The sequence below is a fragment of the Hyalella azteca genome, unplaced genomic scaffold, assembly GCF_000764305.2.
Source record: "Hyalella azteca isolate HAZT.00-mixed unplaced genomic scaffold, Hazt_2.0.2 contig7447, whole genome shotgun sequence".
In the NCBI taxonomy this organism is placed as follows: domain Eukaryota; kingdom Metazoa; phylum Arthropoda; class Malacostraca; order Amphipoda; family Hyalellidae; genus Hyalella; species Hyalella azteca.
Window position 1 is genome coordinate 62,610 of NW_025937572.1, and position 20,200 is coordinate 82,809.

Sequence of the window (20,200 nt, forward strand, 5' to 3'; positions counted from 1 at the left end):
GAAACTTCAAACTTGGCCCGCTGTTTTGCATCAGGTTCAATACAACGTATTGCTTTTTAGTGATTGATAGATCTCAATGGAAATCCAGTGAAACCCCGCCTTACAAACTGCAGGGTTTTTGGAATTCCTTCAGTATCTTGGTTCGTATAGCAAACCTATTTTTCTTATTAAAAATTATGAAAAAAGACTCCAATCTGTATCGGGCTTCCCCTATAGCCACCTCATTTAAATTTACGTATGTATCGTATTTAGATCAGGCTGAGAAACAATTGTTTTTATTAAAGCATTTTTACACGGCATCTTGCTAACCCTAAATTGTACAGGTCGTAGTCGTACATGTATAATTTCGGCCGACTCCATATTCAAGAAGCGCAATGACAATAGCGGTGTCAGCGTTAAATAGGCCATTAGACCTTTTGCCGATCTGAGCATCGCAAAATTTCATAGCTGGTTCATGTCTTGAATATGCAACTCGCTGCACTAATTTTGCTGTGCTCAACCGCCCAGTTACCTCTACGATTTTGACCAGAACCATCGCGGGTAGCTGGAAATGGCCTGAGATCGAACCAACAACACTAGCTCTAATCTTGGTCCTCAAAACTATTAACTGGCCAGCCGCATGCTACTGATGAGGTCCTATTCGTCTTCGATAAATATTAGACACGTTTTGCCCATCCACTGCATTTTGCAGTGTTCGGCATCGTGCAGCGAAGCACGGCCGTACATTGGACATGCACATTTTCCCAATATAACGTTTCGTTCGGCTGTTTGGACGTTCGTCAGGCAGGGTTTCCACTGTAGCACCAGCGGCTGTCACTCTCACCAACGCATGTGCACGCCTAACTCAGCGCGGCAAGTTTGGGCGGTCGTCGAGCTATTCATCGACCGCATCCAATACTTCATCAATAGAATCGTCACTGTCAAGAGTAGTCTTTCGTTTCGCTGAATGCTGCACGCGATTCTTGCGCAATATTTACTGCCTTCGCAATAGACAGGAAGAATTTACCGGTAATATTTGGGAATGAATGTCTCAAAAACTACAAAATATCAGTGGCTTGCAAATTGAAACAAATCTAACCACGCGGCGTTCAGTATTTGCGGTAGTATGACGGAATTTTGATCTGCTACTTAAAATGCAATAAAAATAAATTTGTGAACATATTTGACTATATAGCTAGGGTAGGGATGTCATCTTCTACCAGGGTTTCACCGGCTAGTGCCGTGAAACATTTGCAAATGTTCGAACTTAGTCACATCTCATGTTCCATTGTAGACTGCCGACGTTTGTGTTTGTAGCTCAATGTCGAAATGTAAAATTTATCTCGAGGTCTAAGTCCTGCAATTTGTTAAGTAATTCAAATTCGCTAGTAATGTATATATTAAAAAAAAACAAAATAGTTTAAAATAATTGAAAAATAATCAACATTGCAAGTTTTTTCCCCCCAAAACTAAACTTTTCGGAAGTTCCAAAAGTTATGTAGGTATATACTGAAACAAAACAATGATTAATTAACTATTCTACTTTTTCTAGGCGTGACGATTCAATTCATTTAGTCTTTACTCTCCATTAGATTGTAGGTAGTGCAAATAATTATGTTCAATCAGAAGCATTAATGCTTCTGCGATAGATGTGTAGTATTCTTCTGTGAGTACTGTTCAGTCAGACATTGGAAATTCTGTTACCGACTGGGCAACGAGGAATTCCAGGCAATATAACTTGACTTTGGCGAATGCAGTTTTTGGAAATGATCGACTATGGAAGCAAACATCACTTTCTTTAAATTTAGAAGTGTGAAAGATATGATTAATTCTGACATATTAGATTATACTTATTGTGAGAATCACCTAGTTTTGGCTCTGTGATTGGTTCAGAAGAGACATGTATCATGGAAACATCAGTGTGATCGTGAGGAAAGCATCCGCGTGGCGGTGGCCGGTGAGGGAAGCATCAGTGGCGTGACTGTAGCGAGTGTCGTCACTGCCAATGTGGCGGTGATTCGAGCATTAGTATAGTTGAATAGTGTCATCAGTGAAGGTCGAGCAAGCATCAGTCGAGGTTGAAGAAGCATCAATGAAGGTACAGAAAACATTAGTGTGGTGAAGCAAGCATCAGTGGAAGCGAAGTAAGCATCCCAGAAGGCGAAGTAAGCATGTCGAGCAGTCGCAGCAACTGCCGGCCGCAGCTTCTCTACTCGACTCTGCGATCGCAGAGCGTCGATGCAGAAGAAGATCTGACGCCTAATCCTGTTTCGGCAGCGGTAAGACAACGCTCAGCCTCCGCTGTATTCACATAGGCTAAATTGGAGTCTAAAATTTCAATTGCCTACATATGTGTAAATGGCAATGACTTACTCGCTTAGAGCTTCGAAGGCCACGCTTGAACAAACTGTACGTACGTGTTCATGGGTTATATTAAGAATAAGACGGTGTTGTTGCAATAGTTATTGTTTGTTGGGGAGAAACTTAATTTCAGTAATTTATTTCAGAATATTGAAAAACCTATAAAAAATATTAGTACCAAGTAATCATGTAAGACGATTTAGTAAACAATCACCGTACCCATCGGGTACGGTGATAGCACTTTCGTGCAAGTACGTACTTACGCTTCGGCTGTCACGGTGGGGTTAGGTTAGGTCACTTAGGTGCAACTTCTGACTAACTGCGTTGGTCACTACTCTTGCGTGATCTTTATGAAGCTTGCTAATACGTGGTATTAACATTCTCAGTCAAATAAACTTGCGCTGATAATATTGTTCACAACTAGAACTATTTATAATTTTTGGGACCGTCTGCGAGTTGGGATAAAAAGATCCGAGCAAAATACATACCGGTATTCAAAACAACCAGGTCAAGGTGATTAACATTACCGGCTCAGGGTAGAGTTTTTCTCATCGAAGAATAATTTATTTTCATTGTTATTGTCCCTATTCAAACCTTCAGCTCGTAAAGACAGTTAAGTAGACATAATTCTCGATTATTTCTAGGACTAGATATCAAAATGTTTATAAAGGTTACAATTAAAACCTCATTTCTTCCGCGTAATGCTCCAGAGTAAACTTTTCGAAGCGCTTCATTTTGGGTTCGCAAAATGTTTTTGGAAATGATAAATCTTGATGTAATTTACCTATGTCAACAAATCTTCATGATTTCCTTTTGTTTATGTGTTTTAAATGTAGCAGTGTGCAGGGAAAAATGATTAGAAACAATGTACCAAGAAGCAACAGCGTTTGCGTTCACTATATACTTATAGTTCCACAAAAGCTATTCCGATTTCTGCCCACTGCCCGAAGTAGTCTCTTGCCACGTTTTTAGCGAGAAGACAACGGTGGCATGTGAGGCCCGCGCGGCACCGAAGGCTTCACTGAAAAAGTGTCCTTTAGCTCTGTACGATCTGCTAATTGGTGGTAGTTAGAATTTTATTCCTACATTATTTGGCACTGGTAGGCGTGTGTTAGATATTATGTAAGTAGTTCTAGTATCAATTTCATGTCATACTATGCGTTTGATATGAACTTTCAATTTCATTATTTTTTTATTGTTACCAAGAGCGAATGATTAACACGATTGATGGCAATACGAGCCTTTTTATGCTTATTGAACACTTGACGAAAATTAATGTAAAAAAGCGCAACAAATATCACCATAAATGCGGCCCAATCACAATTTTTTTAGAAGCCCTAATATGAGTCTCGTTGCAAGCTTTTGCTTCTTGCAGGAACCTGCAGAGTCTGCACTGCTGATGCTTTTGCAGCTACAGGATGTGGAGGGCCTTGCGACATTCCTGCAGAACGATGCAACAGGAATTATTAACGCTCCTTTGCAGGTCAGACTTTAATATAATTTAGCATTTTTGCTCGAAATTTCTAAAATCTCACTGCAATGCGTTCCCAATTACCCCTAGTAATGTAGACGCTTGTTTCATCCCCAACTCGTGGTATACAGGAAGGGGACACAGCTCTGCACTTGGCAGCGATGTCAGGCAGTGTGCCGCTGACACAAACGCTGTGTGCGTTCGGGTGTCAGCTGGACGTGGCGAACGCGCAAGGCCTCACCGCCCTCCACCTCGCCGTCAGACGTGGCCACACCGAGGTTGTCAGGTGGGAGTTTATGGGCCTGAGGTGCGGTGCTCTCGTTCTAATGTGTTGTCCATTGCGTTGTTAGGGTCCCAGGCTTTGTATGGTTTAAACCAGGAGCTCAAATATTTCCTGCTGACAATATGGGCATAAGGTGATGACTAAAACGCCGACACCAGAGATTAGGTAGTCCTCGAGTTTCCTTAGGTTTAATGAAAATTAACAAATCATCCTCAAGCTATTAACATTTCTTTCGATCTCATCAGAGATGGTTTATCTGTCTGTTTCTCCTGAGATTTGCTCTCTTGCTTATCTCCCCTCAATCCATCCTACGGTGGAAGTCTGGTAGCTATTTCAAACTATCGTCAATCTTGAAAAGATCCGGTCATATGACACGATTTTAAATCTTCTGTGAACAAGGCCCGAAAAGTACAAGAATCGGCGACAGGCCACATCAGGCCTAGGGGCGCCGACATCACTATGTTATGTTATGTTATGTTAAATAACTTTATGGCTCGACATTTTATCACTCGGTCCCTCAGATGCTTGTGTCTGGCGGGCTGTGCCGTGGACATCAAGAGCAGAGACGGTATACTTCCTGAGGTCATGTCCATGGCGCAGGGACACGACGACATCACGGACCTCATCACCATTTGTAGAAACGTGCGTCACAATAGCCTACGCACGAGCCCGCTACTAAGTTATCAAATAATTTATGTTTATATCCTTATTTCCGATTTGTAGATTTGAAAATGAATTTTACCATTTGCATGTTACAGTTATTACCTGTCGGCCGAACGCACTTTTTTCTACTAGTCAGAGTGCCTTCAACTGATGCTAACTCTTGTCATTGATGTAGTCTGAAAACATTAAGACATTTGACGTCTGTTCAACACATACATCCACCGTGGATCTTGATGATTCTATGAAACTAGCGACCACATTAAATTAGATGAATTTATTTACTTTAGGGGAATGAGCTTTATCAAGTTTTTTCATCTCCAACAAATGTTCGAAACGATTATGTGTTAGATTTTGTGTGATTAATATAGGTACTAATTCCGTTTCAGAACGGTCTATTAAAATTGGCATTAAAATCTGCATGTTTATTTTCTCTTTAGTTTAAGGTTGCTGACCCATTCATTTACCTCGAATTGCCATTCTCTTCAGTATAACAAATTGTTGGCCATTGGACGAGGATTGCCAATTGATGAGCGTTATGCTCAACTGGTGATTTTTTTCTATATGATGCTTATTATTTAAACTTTCCATCTGATTGATTCTTGTTATCGCGACCTTTGAATTATATACTTTAAACTTCATGAATACTTTAAACTTCATGAAACACTGGAATTTCGAATAAATGGCTTGTTCCCGAGCAGAGCTCGTATCGGGAGGAGTACGTACGGCAGCTGGTGCCTGGGACCTCTCCGCTGCAGGCCGTGAAGGTGAAGCTGCTCGGCTTCTCAGGTGTGGGCAAAACGGAGCTCAGGAAATGTCTGTCGGCCTCGATGCTGTCCTCCTTGCTCTCCCTGAGGCTCACGGCGCACCCTGCGCACGACGTCAAAGGTACTTCAACTGATATTATTTCTGATCATCTCCGTTAATCGTTTCCAGCTCGACACTTAATTAGATTGCCATTGTCAGAATCACTTGACTCTCTGATCATCATTTGGACTCGTTTGTCTTCTAATTTATATGATCGTAACTGTATGAATTTTGTTACGTACATGTGTCGCGGCGAGCGATTATTGAAATCGTTTTTGTAGTGAGCTTGGAATGCAATATGACAGTAAATGAAATTAACTTATCGTGAATCTTGAGTCCTATTGAAATGTTCGCTGGCAAAACTTTTTCAAATTGTTTAATAGGTTTTGCTCAAAACTGAACTGAGCTCTTTGAAGTTCCTTTTTTTCATGGCTTAATTTTTCTGGACGAAAAGTTATTGGAACGTTGCGTGTGATCACAGAAAGCCGCCCTAAAGCCCTGGATGAGATGGAGCTGTCGCCTGCCTCGCCACCTTCCTCCCTGCAGTGGCAGCCTCAGGACCACTTCACCAGAGGCATCGACGTGCAGCAGGTACCTGTGATTCGGCAGGTATCGCGGGTACTGACTTATGATGCAGCAGGTAGCGCAGGTACCGACTTATGGCGAAGCGTAGCTCGGGTACCGACTGATCATGCAGCAAGTATCGCTTCAATCAACTTGGCTCAGTCTTCAATATTATCGCCGTTTGATACTTTTTTGTCGGACCAGTTTTTAACGGATAGCCAAACTATGAAATTGAATCATACGCTTCAAGAAATGAAATTTATTCATACGTATCCGTAAATAAATCCAGAAAACACTATGTACTGCTTCAATTGTCGTATCAGGGCTTATTTACGTTAATATTTGTTGTGAAATTTAAATTGCCCGCGCAGGTGAACATGAGCGTATGTGGCCACATGTCGGTGTGGGAGTTCTCAGGACACCCGAGCTACCACTGCGTGTACGACCACTTCCTGGGCAGCAGCGACTGCGCCCACCTCATCGTCTTCCCTCTGGACGTGCCCCTCGCGGCGCAGCTCCACCACTGCCGCCACTGGCTTGCGTTCCTACGCGCCCGCATCGCGCCCCACGAGCCCCTGGGTACGCCAGGGACTCGATGATGACCAGAATGGTCTTGTGGTCTTAACATAACATAACATAGTCATGTCGGCGCTAAAGATTAGGTCTGATGTGGCCTGTCGCCGATTCTTACTTTTCGTGACTTGATCACAGAAGATCTAAAATCGTGTCATTTGACCGGATCTTTTCAGGACTGACGATAGTTTTAACTTTGAAATAGCTAGTACTAGACTAGGAGATTAAAATTCAAAGTTATATTGTGGCCATTCGGGTTGATCTGACGTATAGACTTTTGCCCTAAAAGTTGAATTGAATGCATTGTTTTAAGTAATTGTTAGGACAATCTCTATGCCTCGAGATGAATCTCAACAAAATTTTCATCCTGTTTCGGAAAAGTAGAAAACCTTTAATGAAAGAGAGGCATCGATTAACTTCACAAGGTTTTGTTTTTGTTGCATTGAGCAGAAGTGCCGAGGTATGTTTTACTTTTATTCTTAACTCATCATATCCCATAAGACTAATGGTTAAGCAATAGAGAATGAGAGCAATTAAATAAATTTATATTATTTGAAGCGATGCCAAATTCATCCTACCTCAACCCTATCAACCCTTAACAAGTTATGTATGATACGTTGTGCTTGGTTACTTCAACTGGCTGTTACGGTACCTGTGTGTGCTTGGTTGCTTCTACTGGCTGTTATGGTACCTGTGTGTGCTTGGTTGCTTCAACTGGCTGTTATGGTACCTGTGTGTGCTTGGTTACTTCTACTGGCTGTTGTAACCACTAGTGTCACTAGTGTGAAGTGACCACTAGTGTCACTAGTGTGACGTGACCACTAATGACACTAGTGTGCCGTAACTAAGTGTGATGTGTAATAGTATATAATTATATTATATGTAATAAAATATTACGGACTGCGATTACCAACGATGGCAAAAGGTTTGGGATCACATTATTAAACCAAAAGCGAAAATCAATACTCAACTTCGAGGTCATGATCTTCACGTCTTCAGTTAGTCTTATATAAACTTTTATGCCCATAAACTGTAAGCTATAATAATTATCAACAATACTCTATTAATCGTCACGCTGTTCCTCAATCAATCCTCGTATCACCACTACCACTTACCGAACCTCCGAACCAACCTCAGGTCATACATATTATTATTAAAGCTGGGGTGCCGTGCAGCAAAGCACCCTCTCACCGTTACAGTTTTACAGTGTGCCACCCCTCTTTGGTGCCACAGAAAAAGTCAGGATTTTTTTCTATATCTATCTATAACTTTGGCAAGAACTAATGAATATATAACCTGAGGTTGGTTCAAGCGGTAGTGATACGAGGATTAATTGAGGAACAGTGAGACGGATGATAGAGTATTATTTGATGATTACATACGGCTTATAATTTATGGGAATGAAGGTTTATATGTCGGAGCTTATACACTCCTGTTATCGGCTCGCAACAGAAATAGGGCAAGGCAGAACGTGACCGCGACTTTTCTCTGTTCTGAATAAACTTTCGGCTAATTACATAGCTTTATACGTTTGACCTAACTGACGTCACATGGACGAAAAGTTGCTATTTCGATGATGAACAAGAAAAAATCAAATAAGGAAGTTACTCGAATGCGTTAGAAGTGATAATAATTTAGATTGTGTTCCTCTGACACTACTAAAATTTTTTTCCTTACTGATTTGTAATCTGGAGAAATGTTATAATTATTAAATAGGAAATATTATTGTATCAACTTAGCATCACGGGAACACCGAGGTGCTAAATTCTAAACCGTGTGCTTCTTCCCTGTAATATTTCTGCCAACATTTAACTTTGATCAAACGTTAATTGGTTCATTTTCTCTTCTGCTTTGTACCATGACCAAGACTTGCCGCTCCAATCATGTTCTGAAATACAATAATCGGCGACAGGCCTATCCAGGGCTCTTCTTCAATGCCGGAGATACTATACTATACTTCTGCCTTTAGTTCCATACCACGTGCTCATATCTACCCCAATGAAATTTTACCTTCATTTTATGTCAGGCCTATCCAGGCCTATTCTTCAATGCTGGAGATACTATACTATACTTCTGCCTTTAGTTCCGTACCACGTGCTCATATCTACCCCCAATGAAATTTTTACCTAAATTTTAGGTCAGGATTAAAGTGACCGCCTCTTCTTCAGGCTGCTTCACGGTGGACGACTTCCAGATGCGCTACCCGCACTGCGACGCCCTGGACCTCATGACGCTGCTGGAGGCGCTGAGTCTCTGCACGCAGGTGGGTGCTGGAGGCGCTAAGTCTCTGCACGCAGGTGGGTGCTGGAGGCGCTGAGTCTCTGCACGCAGGTGGGTGCTGGAGGCGCTGAGTCTCTGCACGCAGGTGGATGCTGGAACAATTTTTATCTTCTCTATTTTAATTACCGAAATTTAGTGCAAAAAAATCCGTAGGTTCGCCTTGAAACCATTGCTTTATTCAATCCAACTGCCATTTGCAAATTTAAATCCATTTTTAATTGCAGTCTAACGACGGTAGCATAGAAATGTTTAATTTCTAATCGTTGATTGTTGAATATTTGTAATTTTGGTCAAAGGGGGGCAAACGAATGTAACAAATAGGGAATTACTCCAATGAATCTGTGAGGTCGTACAGTGTGACCTCTTCCTTGTGTTTGCTCTACAGCGTTTTATGCGAACATTCGTGCGCCTAGGGCTTCACTATCAAAAATCGTTAACTGTTCGTAAGTCCGTCAGCCAATTACTGAGGGTTTTCTAGCTAGACCCACCAATCACAGACGAGAAATCGGCCGCTACGTGTACTTAAACGACTTTTGATAGTACGGCTACTAAACAAAAAGTATGTCATAATTGTGCTTTGATTTTGTTCAGTGCGACAACGTACGTGTACTTGAGCTTGTTGTGATAGTACGGCTACTAAACAAAAAGTATGTCATAATTGTGCTTTGATTTTGTTCAGTGCGACAACGTACGTGTACTTGAGCTTGTTGTGATAGTACGGCTACTAAACAAAAAGTATGTCATAATTGTGCTTTGATTTTGTTCAGTGCGACAACGTACGTGTACTTGAGCTTGTTGTGATAGTACGGCTACTAAACAAAAAGTATGTCATAATTGTGCTTTGATTTTGTTCAGTGCGACAACGACGGCGACATCGAGTACGAGTTCCCGCTGTTCAACTCCGTGGAGACGCTCGACGGCCTCTGGGACAAGACGGACCCGCGCTACTCGGACGCAGTCTACGGGGGCGTGCGCCTCAAGTCGCAGTATCCCGACATGAAGCATCTCGCGCCCGTCTTCGCCAGAGTTCAGGTGCGACTGGAACGTTTGTGATATTTTTTATCAACATATTAGAGCGGAACGTTTGTGATATTTTTATCAACACTGAATAATCTCTGTAGTAAAGTGTTTTCATTCGTATAATTGTATCCAGTTTTTATTTTAGGACTATATAAATGATCACCAGAATATAATTGCAAGTGGAATATTATTACAATTGTGTTTTACTTGAAATATTATACCAGCCGGTTGTCTTGATAATTCCGGCAATTTTTTAATCCCAGTGCAGTCATTAGCGTAATCACTAATCCCTTTTTAACAAAGTTTACGAATTCTAATTAAATGAAGACCCATACAAACCCAAAATTTATATGGAAGATGAGACTTTCGTTTTGCTCTCGTTTATAATTTATAAATATTGAAAAAACATTGTGCGTCTTCTAAATTAGATTAAATTTATCAATTGCAAAATTGAATTTTAATTTTGAGAACATAGGTCCCTCGATTTTCCCAATCCTTTACTATTCCTATATTTTTCCCAATCCTTTACTATTCCTATATTTTTCCCAATCCTTTACTATTCCTATATTTTTCCCAATCCTTTACTATTCCTATATATTTTGCCAATCCTATTGTTAGTGGCCTAATTACCAGGCCCCTTGCAGGTGCAGCTACGACGATGCTGGCTGGAGTACGGCGCAGACCAGGACAGCGACTTGTACCAGTGGGGCGGCGGGTCTAAGTTCTGCTGCGGGCCCCTGGAATGCCTGGCCAGCCTGGAGGAGGCGGGCGAGACCATCGAGATCAAAGTACGGGGGCCTCGCGCCGCCGCCTGCGCAACGTTCTTTTTCCTCGAGGACCTTCTCGCCATCGTCGACCAGGTCGGCTGGTCCCACTGGGACAGTTAAAATACAACAAATATGCCCGAGTTTGTGCGTGTTGCAGTTCTTTTTACGGTAACTTGTTATGGTTGCGTCGCAGCTATCGTTGATAAGGTCAGCTGGTCCCACTGGGACAGTTTAAATACAACAAATATGCCCGAGTTTTGTGCGTGTTGCAGTTCTTTTTACGGTAACTAGTTATGGTTGCGTCGTAGCTATCGTTGATGAGGTCAATAGGTCATGATAAGAAATGCCAAAATGACAACTCCCTTTGATGTATCGCCATCGTCGACCCCAATTAGCGATGCTGTTAGTATTTCCAGTGCAGATTTTGTCGAAAATTCGTTTAATTACATTTCACTAAATTATAGCTTAACGATAAAACTTGGTTTATTCATCTTTTATTGAATGCGCCGTTCTGCTTTAGATTTTATGTCTACTTATTTCTATAATAAGTATAATTAGTTCAATTATAATTTCATTGGGATTAATTTTAAGATGTGAAATCGTCAGGGCAGCACATGTCCTTTATGGTAGATGCGGCATGATGCGAGGTTATCCCGGTCACATTATTAGTAACCAACGTACGTAAGTTCTGCGAGGCGATCAGCTCCTGTTCTTGTTGTGGTTTCCAAACGCGAAAGGTAAATGACGAACTTGTGTTACCGGTCTCACTGTGACTGTACTCTTAGTTCCTGTCTCGCTGTGTTCTCTCCCCCTGACTGTACTCCTAGTTCAGATCACGGTAGCTGGTCAAGTCTTGCGTGTCCTAATTTTAATGTTAATCATTTGGATAGAATCCTCTTTCAAGCCGAATGCCCATTTACGGTGTGCTGCGAGTAAGCCTTCTTTCTTAGTTTTATTAAGTTATTTTCGCACAGAAATTGTCGTTGCTGACGCTCTGCCATTACGAGATATCTTAAAAAGATGGAAAATGAATGTTTTTAGTTTTAATTTTGCTTTATGGTGAATTCTTTGAATGCTGAATCTTAGTCAGTCGTTTATTTAGTAAGCTTAAAATAATTGTTTGCTTATATTTCCGGATGGACTTTTCCAAATGGATCTCAGTGCTGCTGGAGATGTGCCCGGCCATTAATGTACCTCTGTACCCCCAGGTACTGCTGGAGATGTGCCCGGCCATTAATGTACCTCTGTACCCCAGGTGCTGCTGGAGATGTGCCCGGCCATTAATGTACCTCTGTACCCCAGGTGCTGCTGGAGATGTGCCCGGCCATTAATGTACCTCTGTACCCCTGTCTCTTATACACATCTAGATGTGTATAAGAGACAGTGTGGTACCTGTGTGTGCTTGGTTACTTCTACTGGCTGTTGTGGTACCTGTGTGTGCTTGGTTACTTCTACTGGCTGTTGTGGTACCTGTGAGACCTGTGAGCTACTCACACGCTGGGCAGGAGTGTGCGGGCGGCCCCACCGTGCCCCTCGCGTTGGACTCGTGGGGACAAAAGCAGACGTCGCCCAGTGCCCCCGCACGCCCCAGGGGGAGTACCTGGCCCCTCACTCCGCTCTGCTTCTGGTGGGATTTGTCATCAATTCTTTATTTTGAGGATTTTAATTTATGATTGAAGAGATTTACTTTGTGACATTATTAAAGGTATGCGCAACACGGTCAATATTGGCGCAAATGTATTCGAAATTCGTGTTGAAAGGTCGGTTCTCTCTGAGCAATAATTTTCAATAACTCATAATAACTTTACAGTGCAAGTTGAACGGACGAGTTAGCCAATAGAATCTAATCCATGGTCCTGAACTCGCCTGTCAGTACGTGGCTTTCATTGCTTAGCTCCTTGGCTTGTTATAAATGATGGTCAGCCTCTTCATTAACCATAACTTCCATTGCATTCTAGTTCAACGTGAATTACAAAAAATATCTCGGAATTTTTTTCATTAAATCTTGTTCAGTGTACGATGTACTCACTTTTTAACCTCTACTATATTATACTTAGTGCTATCTACAAATCGCGGATTGATCGTGAAATGAGAACCTTTGCTGCCCAGTGGGCCTTCAGTTTTGACTCATTTAACAAAATAAACATTTTCCAGTCGAAGATGGAGTCTGAGTTCGATTGCGTGTTCGAGCTGCACGACGAAGTGTTCGTGTTGGACTGCACGACTACGACCTCGGCTGCCGTGCGTGCCGTGAGGCAGTACCTCGCGGACGTCAAGACCGCCGTGACCGCGGTAAGTTTGTCCATGAACTTCTCCAGCTATAAGCGTAGACAATAAAGGTAATATTATGAGAGGAAACCTTACCTCCAAGGAAGATGATTGAATATTGCCACGCGCGTCTCTATCTATAAGCGTAGACAATGAAGGTAATATTATGAAAGGAAAACTTACCTACAAAGAATATGATTGAATATTGCCATGCGCGTCTCCAGCTATAAGCTTAGACAATAAAGGTAATATTATTAGAGGAAACCTTACCTACAAGGAAGATGATTGAATATTGTAGCTAGAATCTATGATAGATTTTTTTATTTCTGCTATTCAATATTCTTAGGGAACTACGCGTTTCCTTACTAACATCAGGAAGTGCGAATCGCGATGTTCATTTTGGCTGAACCATTTACCATTCTGTTTCAAGGATTTATGTAAATATAGATATTGATAAAATATTGTGCAGCGAATAAATTTTGGACCAAAATAAGGTAAAAAATATAAATGAAAATATAACTGTAAACCATGTGCATATGATTAATCTCAGGGATAATTGCCCTCTAATTACATCCGCCACTGTGGCGCAGGTGGCACCGCCGGGCACGGGGCTGCTGCGGCAGGTGGCGCGCATGTGGACGGAGTGGCGAGACGAGCTCGAGGACTTCCCTGTGGTGTCCTGGACACAGTTCGTTGACGCCGTCCACAGGAGGGTCAACCCACTCGTGAGGACTTAGCTGCTTATGTAGACTTGTTCTAGAGGACCATAGCTGCTTATGTAGACTTGTTCTAGAGGACCATAGCTGCTTATGTGGACTTGCTCTAGAGGACGTTAGCTACTTATGTGGACTTGCTCTACAGGACCTTAGCTGCTTATGTGGACTTGTTCTAGAGGACCATAGCTGCTTATGTGGACTTGCTCTAGAGGACGTTAGCTACTTATGTGGACTTGCTCTAGAGGACCTTAGCTGCTTATGTGGACTTGCTCTAGAGGACCTCTGGGCCTCAGCTGCTGATAGGGATTTTATTTAGAAGACCTCGGCTGCTGATGAGGACTTGATCCTTGACGCTTCAACTTTCTGTTACTTGAATTCCCGAACTTGAAATTTCTTGATGTGAATTAGGCAGGGCTGTTCTTATTCCTCCTGCAGCATTTTTCTCATTCCACCGAAAGAATAATAATTATTTATTCTAGATACAGTTTTTATTTCTTTACCAATAGTTTTTAGCGCATTTTCTCATTTATGGAAAAATGCATTATTGTCATGTCTGTTTGTCCGTCCGTCAGTCTTTCTGACGTGACTTCACATTTTCGTCGACGAGAAAGTGCGCTCTCTGTCACTCACTGGCAGTGAGTACTGAGTTGTAGTTTTTTTAATAGCGCACTCCATCTTAGGTTTGGGAAATATTAAAATAATTTATTCCCTGCTTTAAAATGTCACGTTTTCTCGGTGAGGCTTTTGGTGATATATTAAAATAATTTATTTCATCCTTAAAAATGTCACGTTTGCTCGTGCAGGCATGCGAGGACCACCTGAGGGAGGTGGTGCAGCAGCTACAGCTACAGGGCCAGCTGGTGTACCTGGCTGGTGCTGCACAGGACCTCCTTGTGCTGGACCCTGGCTGGCTGACGCACCAGCAGCTGGGCAGTCTGCTGCACCCGCTGTCTAAACTGCGCTCCCGTGTCACAGGTGCCATGGGGGGCCCTGCTCCCGACTCTTGAATGGATAATTAATAGTATAGTCACTAGTGTGACGTGACCACTAGTGTCACTAGTGTGACGTGACCACTAGTGTCACTAGTGTGACGTGACCACTAGTGTCACTAGTGTGACGTGACCACTAGTGTCACTAGTGTGACGTGACCACTAGTGTCACTAGTGTGACGTGACCACTAGTGTCACTAGTGTGACGTGACCACTAGTGTCACTAGTGTGACGTGACCACTAGTGTCACTAGTGTGACGTGACCACTAGTGTCACTAGTGTGACGTGACCACTAGTGTCACTAGTGTGACGTGACCACTAGTGTCACTAGTGTGACGTGACCACTAGTGTCACTAGTGTGACGTGACCACTAGTGTCACTAGTGTGACGTGACCACTAGTGTCACTAGTGTGACGTGACCACTAGTGTCACTAGTGTGACGTGACCACTAGTGTCACTAGTGTGACGTGACCACTAGTGTCACTAGTGTGACGTGACCACTAGTGTCACTAGTGTGACGTGACCACTAGTGTCACTAGTGTGACGTGACCACTAGTGTCACTAGTGTGACGTGACCACTAGTGTCACTAGTGTGACGTGACCACTAGTGTCACTAGTGTGACGTGACCACTAGTGTCACTAGTGTGACGTGACCACTAGTGTCACTAGTGTGACGTGACCACTAGTGTCACTAGTGTGACGTGACCACTAGTGTCACTAGTGTGACGTGACCACTAGTGTCACTAGTGTGACGTGACCACTAGTGTCACTAGTGTGACGTGACCACTAGTGTCACTAGTGTGACGTGACCACTAGTGTCACTAGTGTGACGTGACCACTAGTGTCACTAGTGTGACGTGACCACTAGTGTCACTAGTGTGACGTGACCACTAGTGTCACTAGTGTGACGTGACCACTAGTGTCACTAGTGTGACGTGACCACTAGTGTCACTAGTGTGACGTGACCACTAGTGTCACTAGTGTGACGTGACCACTAGTGTCACTAGTGTGACGTGACCACTAGTGTCACTAGTGTGACGTGACCACTAGTGTCACTAGTGTGACGTGACCACTAGTGTCACTAGTGTGACGTGACCACTAGTGTCACTAGTGTGACGTGACCACTAGTGTCACTAGTGTGACGTGACCACTAGTGTCACTAGTGTGACGTGACCACTAGTGTCACTAGTGTGACGTGACCACTAGTGTCACTAGTGTGACGTGACCACTAGTGTCACTAGTGTGACGTGACCACTAGTGTCACTAGTGTGACGTGACCACTAGTGTCACTAGTGTGACGTGACCACTAGTGTCACTAGTGTGACGTGACCACTAGTGTCACTAGTGTGACGTGACCACTAGTGTCACTANGATGTGCCTGACCATTAATGTACCTCTGTACCTCAGGTGCTGCTCTAGATGTGCCTGGCCATTAATGTACCTCTGTACCTCAGGTGCTGCTGGAGATGTGCCTGGCCATTAATGTACCTCTGTACCTCAGGTGCTGCTGGAGATGTGCCCTGGTCTCGTGGTACACAAGCACATCCTAAGCGGCAGTCAGCTGACGTCGCCGCTGACGAGCCTCGTCCACGCCTGGTCCCCCGCTGAGGTGTTCCTCGCAGCCCTCGAGGGAGGACCCGAGGCGCCGCTGCGCAACCCCTACACCGGCGCCTCTGAGACCTTCAGCAGCCTCGTGTGGCTGGACGCGCCCCAGGTGATGGGGGTGATGAGGTGTACGTGCCCCAGGGGATGAGGGTGATTAGGTGTACGCGCCCCAGGTGTGGGGGTTATGAGATGTACATACGTGCCCCAGGTGATGGGGGTGATGAGGTGTACGTGCCCCAGGTGATGGGGGTGATGAGGTGAATGCGCGCCTTGTAATGTAGATAACCGGGTTGATGCACCCAAACAGCTCGGGTTGATGTGGTGAGGCTAGTCGTGCTTCAGTGAGGTTCAAGTGTTAAGGCTAGAAGTGCAACCTTGGGTTAAAGTGTTAGGGGTTGAAATGCAGGCCCTAGAGTTGATGGGATGTATAGCGTGACGCTGACGCTGTACGCAGGCGTGCGCACTGTAATGCTGACGCCTTAATGCTGTAATGCCGACTCTTCTGCAGGTGTGTAGCGTGATGCTGACTGGCGCTGAGGTGTCAGTGTTACGGTTGTGCACGCTCATCTTGCAGCAGTTGGCAGCCCTGCTGGACCCATCCCATCCGCGCGGAGCTGACTGGTTGGTAGCTCTGCAGCGTGTCATGTGCGAGTTACACATGAGCTATGCAGTCATGTTTCATCTTTTCAAGCTTTAGTTGCTCACCATTTTGCAAGTTCGTCATATGTGCTTTAAATTCTTGTCTACAATCGTACCATCTCCGTTCAATCAGGTTCTACATAAGTGTTCATTTAGCAAGGAGAAAATTTATTTTTCTCAGGAGAATTATACATGACGAGATACTCAGCAGGGGTACAGAGCCCAAGCGGTACCAAGATGGGAGCGGCGAGTCGTGTATTTGATCTCCCGTGTTCAATATTCTATTATTTCGTTCATTCCAAAACCCGCGTTCAAATTACCTGGATGGTCTTAGGGTTTTAGGTTAAGGTGTACATGGATTTAAGTCGAGGTGTACATGGATTTAGGTCGAGGTGTACATGGATTTAGGTCGAGGTGTACATGGATTTAGGTCGAGGTGTACATGGATTTAGGTTGAGGTGTACATGGATTTAGGTCGAGGTGTATAGCTGTCGTGACACAAGCATGTTATACCTTCTGCCTCCGGTGCCGCAGGTGTGTGCTGGCCGTGCGCGTGGGCCTGGAGCAGCAGCTGCCTCATCTGGAACTGAGCGGCAGCAGGCGACTGTCACCCACCATAGCTGTACTGACGTCCTGGGCTGACGCTGCTCCTGACACTGCTACTGTAGGTGAGCTGACGTAGAACTGGGATGCAGCAGACGACTGTCATCAGTATCTTTGCTATAGTACGGCTTGGGCAGCACTTTACTACGGCAGCAACTGCTTAAATTAGGATGAACATCCACGTGTTAACTCAATTTCGCTGCAAACTTGTCAACTAGCCGTTGATTATTTTGAATTCCCTTTGCAGGCGCGTTGATCAGGCAGCTGCAGGAAATGGGTCGCGAGGACGCAGCTGAGCTGCTCCTCAGCTCGGCGCCTCTGTACCACCTGACGTCCCGCGACACCGTCAGTGGGGCCTTGTCCCACGTTCTGGCCCCCGCACCGTCCCCAGCCCTTTCTTTGTCTCAGTCTCAGTCATTGGACTTCGCCTTTTCTATCCCGAAAGAATTCCTAAGCTCCCCTAAAGAAGAAGAGGTTAGAAATCGTCTACCGATATCCGTATCGTCCGATGACAATGTTGGTAGTAAGAACAAGAGCCGCACTTTGGGCGAATCTAAAAGGGCGTTCCAAAGACAGTCGACGATCTCATCATCGGGCTCGTCTCTCGCAACTACGTCGTCCCGTAGACCTGATTTGCTCTCCACAAAAGCTTCAAGTTCCGAGTCCCAAGCATCGAGTCACAAGGGCTGGTCACTCCAGGAGTCCCTGTTTACCTCGGATGATCCCGGGACTCCCAACAAAGATGACGCGTCACAGGACAGTCTCCCTAGACTTGCACACTCGGAGAGAAGCGTGTCTCCGTCTCTGTTTACTTTGGAAGAAGCGCCTCCTTCTCCTACGGCTTTCTCGTCCATCCCAGCCACGTCGCAATCTCCTCAAGTCTCGCCCTCGTTTAGTGCTGGCAAAAATGACCCTTTGAAAATACGTATTGGCGGAGATGCAATGAACATCACCGTGAACTTGGCATCTAATTCTACAGAGGCTCCTAAATCAACACAGTGTTCGTTAAATAGTGTTAAAATCTCTTCATCTTACACCATACTAGAAAGTGGAGATAAGAGAGCTATATCATCTACCAAAGTGTCTCTATTGGATTTTAAATCCACTGCCAAAGTGGATTTGGTACAAACCGCTACCACTTCATTCGAGGCTTCTACCACCACCAGCATTGATAGTTTACCGCAAGAGTAGTGGCCTTATAATAATTCCTAGTCAATTGTTTGTAAGTTTGTTATCTTGCGAGTGTCTCGGTCATTTTACTTTTAATTAGATTGTTAATTATATTATATACGATAAAACGAATGTTTGTGAATGTAAGAACATACGTTCATAGCAAAAACTCGTGTATTCTTGTTATAAATTAAACTTTTATTATGCTTTAGTTCACAGTGCATAAAGTTCAGCACCTCGTTTATTCGTGTAGTCACACGTTGCGAGATTTTGACCGACTTCTCGTCCAAGCTCGTCCTATTTCACATCCGTTCCTGGAGATGCCATTCGGCCTTTATTCACATTCTGTAATAGAATTGCTCACTGTAATTTTGGGTATATTCCTGCATTTCTGCACCCAATTGTTATTTTATGGTGAATTTATGTAGTTTATTTGCCTGATGACACACTTGTTTGGTACAATTTCCGTCGTATTTTGCTCTACAACCGACGTGGACTGCAGTCTCACGTCTGTCGAAACACCATTCGTCTTTCGTTTCTGCCGTTTTTTTTTAGCCGAAGTAATTATGTGACACGGAATTAAAAGCTCAATAGTTTTTTGTCACAAATCATAAGAATGTTTAAGGTGTAAGAATATTATTTAAGCGCGTCTCTCATATCAACCAACTGCTGCTCGGGCGGCTCGACTGCTCGCGCTCGTTCGTCCCACAGCAACTCGCGTCATTGTTGTTCATTGATGCAGTCACTTCGCACACACTCCTATTAACTCGTTTACGAATATATCTTAATTCCATTTATTGTTGAAATAGCATATAATACTGTCACCTTTATACTAGTACTCAGTTGAATAAAATGCAAACTCGAATAGTTTACCTATCACTGCTCTCGGTCAGGATACGATCGAGCATTTACAGTTCAAGCATCGGGACTAATATGAAACTGTGAGGCGGCTGTGCTATTTCATTGTATACTCGCTCGTCAAACTCTGAGACAAGTCTGTTCAATGGCTTACGTCTACTTGGCCGTTTCAATGACGAAGGATTAAAATCAGAAAAAGTAACAAGTAAAACAAATTATTGAACTACCTTTCGTTCAAATTGTATTTGAACCAGATAAAATAGTTCTATTCTATTCTAATTACAGCGATCTATCCTAAAATAGTTCTTTTCTATTTTAATTAAGCGATGTCTTGCGTCTGATCTAGTTAGTTCTAACCCAAGAAACGCTTCCAGAATTTACTCAAAACTTGACATTTTAATGCGTAATTCAAGCTCTTGTAATTTTTTGTTAACGTCTTGAAAGTATAACCATCTCAGGCAGAAATGTTTGTACGATAATATTTTCATTTATTGATTATTTCTATGTGCAACTTACGGTTCTTTTAACAAAGCACAAATATATGATGCACATTCTAATGATGGTTGTTATTTACGTCCTTGTTTCTT

The 20,200-nt window shown here is 43.5% G+C and overlaps 1 protein-coding gene across 1 annotated transcript; it reads left to right on the forward strand.

Moving 5' to 3' along the window:
- Positions 1-1,545: 1,545 nt before the first annotated feature.
- LOC108680943 (death-associated protein kinase dapk-1) lies at positions 1,546-20,170 on the forward strand. Its single transcript, XM_018169877.1, has 15 exons — positions 1,546-2,258; positions 3,716-3,823; positions 3,943-4,097; positions 4,616-4,736; positions 5,456-5,642; positions 6,043-6,152; positions 6,497-6,704; positions 7,149-7,158; positions 8,841-8,961; positions 9,834-10,010; positions 10,643-10,858; positions 16,240-16,452; positions 16,852-16,964; positions 17,517-17,650; positions 17,833-20,170. Exons 1-15 carry the CDS (start codon positions 2,151-2,153, stop codon positions 18,774-18,776), a joined length of 2,925 nt encoding a protein of 974 aa, XP_018025366.1. The 5' UTR covers positions 1,546-2,150; the 3' UTR covers positions 18,777-20,170.
- Positions 20,171-20,200: the final 30 nt, after the last annotated feature.

What these genes read in the sequence shown, in the direction of transcription:
- LOC108680943 (XM_018169877.1), top strand. Translation starts at nt 2,151, where the DNA reads ATGTCGAGCAGTCGCAGCAACTGCCGGCCGCAGCTTCTCTACTCGACT. An exon ending in CGCTGAGTCTCTGCACGCAG is followed by an intron (nt 8,962 to 9,833) that starts GTGGGTGCTGGA and finishes GATTTTGTTCAG; the next exon opens with TGCGACAACGACGGCGACAT. An exon ending in TCCTGACACTGCTACTGTAG is followed by an intron (nt 17,651 to 17,832) that starts GTGAGCTGACGT and finishes TTCCCTTTGCAG; the next exon opens with GCGCGTTGATCAGGCAGCTG.